Source organism: Arachis duranensis, chromosome 7 (genome assembly GCF_000817695.3).
Source record: "Arachis duranensis cultivar V14167 chromosome 7, aradu.V14167.gnm2.J7QH, whole genome shotgun sequence".
Taxonomy (NCBI): domain Eukaryota; kingdom Viridiplantae; phylum Streptophyta; class Magnoliopsida; order Fabales; family Fabaceae; genus Arachis; species Arachis duranensis.
The window spans coordinates 45,522,019-45,528,807 of NC_029778.3; the positions used below are offsets into that span (position 1 = coordinate 45,522,019).

The 6,789-nt window shown below is 33.0% G+C and overlaps 1 protein-coding gene across 1 annotated transcript in view; it reads right to left on the reverse strand.

Moving 5' to 3' along the window:
- Positions 1 to 3,397, reverse strand: part of LOC107458854 (serine/threonine-protein kinase CDG1-like) — a 7,117-nt gene extending 3,720 nt beyond the window's left edge. Inside the window, exons 1-6 of the mRNA XM_052251575.1 lie at positions 3,190 to 3,397; positions 2,353 to 2,489; positions 2,031 to 2,128; positions 1,552 to 1,727; positions 401 to 817; positions 2 to 65 (exon numbers count right to left, since the gene is read on the reverse strand). Coding sequence (XP_052107535.1) covers positions 2 to 65; positions 401 to 817; positions 1,552 to 1,727; positions 2,031 to 2,128; positions 2,353 to 2,489; positions 3,190 to 3,397 — 1,100 coding nt within the window. The remainder of the gene's footprint in view (position 1; positions 66 to 400; positions 818 to 1,551; positions 1,728 to 2,030; positions 2,129 to 2,352; positions 2,490 to 3,189) is intronic.
- Positions 3,398 to 6,789: the final 3,392 nt, after the last annotated feature.

Here is a 6,789-nt window from a genome sequence, read left to right on the forward strand (position 1 = left end):
TCCCTTTGCGGTTCCAATGGCAATTTCATACCTTTGTTGCCACTCCAGAAGGGGAGCACTTTTGTCTTCAAAAAAATGAAATTCATATACTTACAAATCTGGTTCTTAAGAAAATAGAATATATATAATAGGTGAATTTTAATATGTTTATACTATCACTATACAAGTATTGTAAAATTAACGTCATATTTTTTTTGTATTTTAGTAATATTTTTAAAAAAATATTATTAAATAATAAAAAAAAACGTTATTAACCATCATAATATAAACATATTAGAAGATTTCTAACTACAAATATATAACTAACTATCTAACCTCCTAATAAACTTCCCTGTTAGATAACACCAAGAGAATAAAAACATAAGATAAAACAAACCAATAAAAAACTATAAACACTTACCAAATAAGTGCCAACCAAGGGACCTATTGCAGATATACTCGTATATAAGAATATTTCGGTTTTCTTTGCAATAAAAACCCAATAGCATAACTATATTCTTGTGGCGAGCGAAGCTTAAGACATACACCTCGGAATGAAACTCCGAAGAGCCTTGTGAGCTTTCCTCTTTCCTTACCTTTGCTGCAATTTGCTGTCCATCTTTAAGAACACCCTTGTAAACATGACCATATCCACCTTCACCTATTAGGTTATCCTTTGAAAAATCATTTGTTGCTTGCTGTATTTCAGAATAGGTAAACCTCGTCAACTCATTCACAGACAATTCGGTCCTTATCTTGCATCCAGAACAAAGAAGTGGTGGTGTAGAGCCTCCTTGCTTTTGCCCAACATGAGAGTTATCGCTATGCTTATGTTCTCCTTTCATGCTTACGCCTGGAAGATTGTCAAAAAACTTAATTTAATCCCAAATGAGGCCCAGCTGTGTGAAGTAATACTTATTGTCATGGAGTCCGTCCAAAGTTTAAGCTGATAAAAGAAAGTACACGAATGATTATATTTTTAATATGCTCTATCACACAAGAACTTCTTTTGTAGAGCTGACAATGGGTACCTATCCGTGGATTAAAAATTTCATTAAAATTCTATTCTATCTGTGGGTTGATCCTAACCCTACTCACACCCTAAAATTTTAAACCCTATTCTACCCTACCCTATCCTATCCTAATATCTCAATTGAGTGAATTTTGCATAGACTTTATTTTCTTCTTTTTTATTTGTCTTATACTATTCTTTTTCTCTTTTAGGGGACAATGAGGATCGAATTCTAACCTTTTGATTGTAGAAACTTTGATACTACACTACATGATACTACTTCTAAAAACTTAAGCTGATAAAAAAAATATATAAATAGTTATATCTCTAACACACTCATAAAAAGCATACTTATGCATGCAAGTAAGAATTCAAACAAGTTTCCTAACCTGATCTTTCATGCTTAGAAGGTCCAGATTCTAGTGAAGAACTCTGCTCCCATACATCAGCATTTGAATGCTTTGTATAGCTCTTAATCATGACAGAGGTATCTGAAGAAGTTAACATATGGGGATAACTTTTGAAAGAGATAATAGATTGTTGTTCAATGTCTTCAATACTTTGGCAATCTGCTAAAGAGACAAACTTGTAAAAGGAATAGACAGGCTTTGTTTCCGTGATTGTTGTAATGTTTGCATGATGGGATCTCCAGATATCCACAGAGAAGTCATCTTTAACCAATCCAACCCTGAACGGTATCCTGTTCAGGTAGAATCTCATGTCGCGCCGAAGGTGCCTGTCCAAATTTGCCAGATTTCATTAAAAATCATTTGGAATAAGGAGCATCCGAAAAGGTGGAAGAAATATACTCTTTGGAGGGTAAGTAAAAGATTGAACTAGAAATTTTTATGACACAAAATACAAGGGAAGCCTAACATCATAACCAACTTCAAGTGGAATTTGGTTTTGTTAGATTCTTTTCGGAGAGAATTCAATTGATAAAAGAACCTAATAGAAGAAAGGGAAAAAATAGAAACAATGAAAGTGTTAAAAATGTAAAAATTATTGAGTCCTTTCTATAAGAGATACAAGGTCATACCTATCAAGTATAATCCATGATACATTGTATCTTGTAACCTCCTGTAAAATAACCTGTCTAAGAGGAAAACCTGCAGTGACTTTAACTTCAACGCTAACCTGGACATAAAACGCAGAGTCAATTACCATAACATAAATAAATAAAAATATTACTGTAATGTAAAAATGCTATATGCAAGAATCTTGTGTTTCTTTCACTCTTCAATTATCCTTTGATACTCTGTACTTCAAAATCCTGTGTTTCTTTCACTCTTCATTTAACTATCTATGACTATGGTGATAATAGCATGATATTTGCAAAGTTCTTTTACAATTTATCATACCCCTACACTTTTAAATTCTTCATGACTTGATAAAAGCTCAATTGCATATGCATCGGCTTTCTTTTTAACTTGTTCCTCCATTGCTCGAAAGTTCGTACCAAACATAGACTCGGGGCATGCTATGGTCTGGTACCCCACTGCCATAGAAAGGAACACAAGGGTCACAAAATCAGTAAGACATATTGAAGGAAATGTGTCTCTACTTTGGTAGCTTAGCTTTCGCTGCTTACACATTTTCACACACACAAGAGTTATAGCTGATGTGAATCAGTGTTATGAAACCTTACAATATCCTTAGCTCAGTTGGTTTAAGAATTCAATGAGAGATGAGATAAAATCTTGTGTAATGATATATGAAATGTAGAGAAATATAATGGAGGAGTAAGATAATCACTAAATCAATATGCATAACCTTAGTCTGTCACGTTCACTAATTAATGTTAGCTAACTAGACTTATCAGCACCCTAGTAACTAACTAACTAACTAATATGTATATAGATACTGCCTATACAAGTGGATTCTAGTACGACTATATTATAGTAGTCACAGTGATTATGTAAGTGTGGTTAAAATTAAATTTTTACATTTTAAAAACATTTTTTAAGCAATTTTTTTTAGAAAACGTTGTTTAATAATAAAAAAGTATTATTTTAATTTTAATAACATTTTTAAAATACCATTATCTCTGTAACCACCGTAACATAATAATAAGAATGACCATAAACTCATCTATATATGCTAAAAGTTGGTGTATGTGGAGAACTGAGAACATAACACCCTTGCATAAAGACAGAAAACTGTATATGTGTTAGTAATAAATAAGGTAAAGCACTCACTGGGGTTAAGCACCCTATGCAATACACAGAACACAAGCAACCTATCACCAGCAGAGAGAAGATCGCCCTGTTTTCTTATGTTATCAAGGATTAGCTTAATCTCATTCTCGCTGCGGTCCTTAGTGGCGTCGCAGGCAATCACAACATAAGGAGAAGAAGTAGCATAGCAAGAAGAAGAAGAAAAAGAAGAAGAATGAGGGTTCTCCATGTACACTAATATATCTGTGTTTCAATGGAACTCTTGCTCCGCACCCTTTTATATGCTGATGAAAGTGACAATGAGAATAATGCTTAAATCTTGAATATTGTTTCCAGAGAGGGTGGTGAAAAAGAAGAGTGCATAGCATGATATTTTTGGTATTGAATTGTTTTAGAATGAATGATTGTCCAATAATCCCAGGACACACAAGCTAAGCTTATTCTTTGGGTATCAAAAACAATGATAATAACCATCTTAAGCTAAATGTGTGGGATGATCAGTAAGTGCAGCCTGTGAAGATAACAAGAAATAATATGCTTCAGGATATTCTTTTGTACGGAAACATGACTCTGGAGTCTGGAAGGTGCTTAGGTTGCCGCCTTGTACAGTGCTAACATAAGGAAGAGTACGAGGTACGTGAAGACGCAAGCTTGGCTGTACCTTCTCTAAAATGCTCCCAATAGATACTTATTCCTTTTCTATTTCAACCAATTTTTAATAAATTTATTTTTAATATATTATTTTAAAATAATTTTATATATGTATATAATTATTTTCTATATTAATTGTATTAATAATTATTTAAAATTCTAGACTGACATTTATCCTTTATCAAGTTTTTTGCGCCGTAAACTTGAGAGATTATTGTCGGTCTAGAATTTCTCAAAGGAATTTCGTTGCAAGTATAGTCAAAACAAACAATTAATTCTCAAAGTTTAAAAGGTTGTCACAATACAAATCAAAATAATCGGGAATATCAATTCCCGGATCGTTCTCCTTAGGAATTGCAATCAAGTGCTCAATTACTGGTTATGAAGGAAAGTATTTTTGGGATTTTGTAATAAGGGATAAGAAATGTAAATGACAAGAAAATAGAGCTACAACTAAGAAAAGTCTTGGCAAGAAATGAGAATTAGAAGTCCTATCCTCATTATCATTCTCAATTGTGATGGTAATTGTCTCTTACTTTCACTTAGTCGACCTCTAACAAATGAAGAAATGTCAAGTGAGCAAAGTTGTCTCTGTTCCACAAGTCCTAATCAAAGATTAGGTTTAGTAGAATTCAAACCAACTAGCAATCCTCAATCACCAATCAACAAAAAAATTTGATAACTCAAAAGTCTTTAATTACTCAACCCAAGCCAAGAGAACAAAATTCTACTTTAAAACCCAACTAAGCATTTTATCAAACACTTGGAAGACATAAAATAAAAGCATGATAAAAGTGCAAGAATATAAAACTTATGGCTACCAAATGTAAGAAAACAATAATAACAACTAAATTAAGCAACAATAGCCAAAGAAATATCAAATTGCATTAATGGAAATGAAAATTAACAAAAGTTCATAAACATCAAAATAACAAAATAAAGGAAATAAACAAATGAAACTAAGAGAACAAAGATGTAAGAACAAGAAATAGTAAAGGAAACTAAATCAAAACAATAATTGAAATCTAAATCTATGGAAAGAAGTGATTTAAAATCCTAATTTCTAGAGAGAAGAGAGAGCTTTTCTCTCTAGAATACTAACCTAAAACATGGTAAAAACTATTCTATGACTACTTGCCCTCATTTCCCCTTAATCTCTGGGTTCAATAGTATTAGAAATGAGTTGGATTTGGGTTTTTGCAGGTCCAAAAATCGCCCCCAGCGTGTTTCACTAAGTTGGTCACGTGCTGCTTGTCATGCGCGTCGCTTGACGAATTCTGGTCACGCGTACGCATGGGTCACGCGTACACCTCGCATGACAGATTTTCAAAACTTCATTTCTTCATGAATTCTCTACTTTCACATGCTTTTTCTTCATTCCTTCAATTCAATCTTTACCTTCTAAGCCTGAAATCACTAAACAAACACATCAAGGCATCAAATGGAATTAAAGAGAATTAAATTTAGCAAATTAAGGGTTGAAAAATCATGTTTTCACTCTTAAGCATAATTTATGAGAAATTCACAAAACCATGCTATTTCATTAAATAAATATAGGAAAAATTGTGGTTTATCAGGCTTAAGTTCTTTTGCAGCTCGAATAACTTCTGGTCTATCGAAGCTTTCCTTCCGATCTCTATATAAATGTATTTCTTTCATTGCCTCAACTAAATCCAAATTATTACCCTTGCAATACAAGGTAATAAGATCAATTAAACCTTACATAACATCTGGTGCTTCTTTATAATTTTTATAAAAAAAGAAACCAGGATTCAGGAAATAGGTTACAGTATGAAATTTTTTCTTCAAAACTTGTCCCATCTTGAGTTGATAATATATGTGTACGGCTAATATGTAGTCTTGTTTTGCTTAAACATCTCTTTAACTGCATCTTCTGTCCATAACATTCCTTCATATACATATCCCAAAGATGGTTTATCACCAGCATCAACAATCCTTAGCAATTTAATCAAAAGATCCACAATTTTACATGCAGTAAAATAATCATCACAAAATTTGCTATCCAAAATAATAGCACTCACAGCTCGACCATTAACACTCCTTCCTAATTTGTGACTAATAAAGAATGACTCTATAATCAATGCTTGCAAATTAGCTTTATGTCCAAAGATGCTCTTCAATGTGATAAACACAGTTGCAAAATGAGTTGCACCAGGACGTACAATTTCTTTTCATGAAGGTCTTTTTCTAAGCCAAGATAAAGAAACCATATGATTATACACAAATACTATAATCTTTGAAACACGTGATGCAAGGTTAGAAATATGCGCTATGCTACTTATGCCTTTCAGAATAAGATTAAGGTAATGAGCAGTATATGGTGACCAATAAGTATTCTCATATTTCTGATTGATAAGCCTACCAAGAGCAACATAATTGGCTGCATCATCAGTCATAATATGCACAATATCATTAGGGCCAATCCATTCAATCACCTCAAAAAATAAGTGATACAACATTAAAGCATTTTTTTTTACCATACTTGAAGCATCTATAGATTTCACAAAGCACAAACCTTTAGAATAATACACTAAGAAATTAATCAATGTTCTTTTTCTTTGATCTGTCCAACCATCATCTATGATAGTACATCCAGTTTCTCTCCATACACTCCTATAATTATCAACTAACATTTGATATTCTCTTTTAAGATCAGCCAACAAGTGAACCTTTAATTTATCATAAGAAGGACCTCTTTAACCAGGTTCAATACCAGTAACACCATCCAGCATATCTTGAGAAAATGGCGACATCACTCCATTAAAGGGAATTCTACAATCCAAAAGCCACCGAGCAAATCGTTTATCAACCTCGTGTATCGCCTCTTTGTTTTGCAAAACACTTTTAAGACTTAGCTCCTGGAAGTGTTCCTGGTGCAAGCATAGGAGGAATGTTTGGCTTTTTTTTTGACTCGCCTCCAACCACTTGCTAACTCAAAGTATGCAGCTG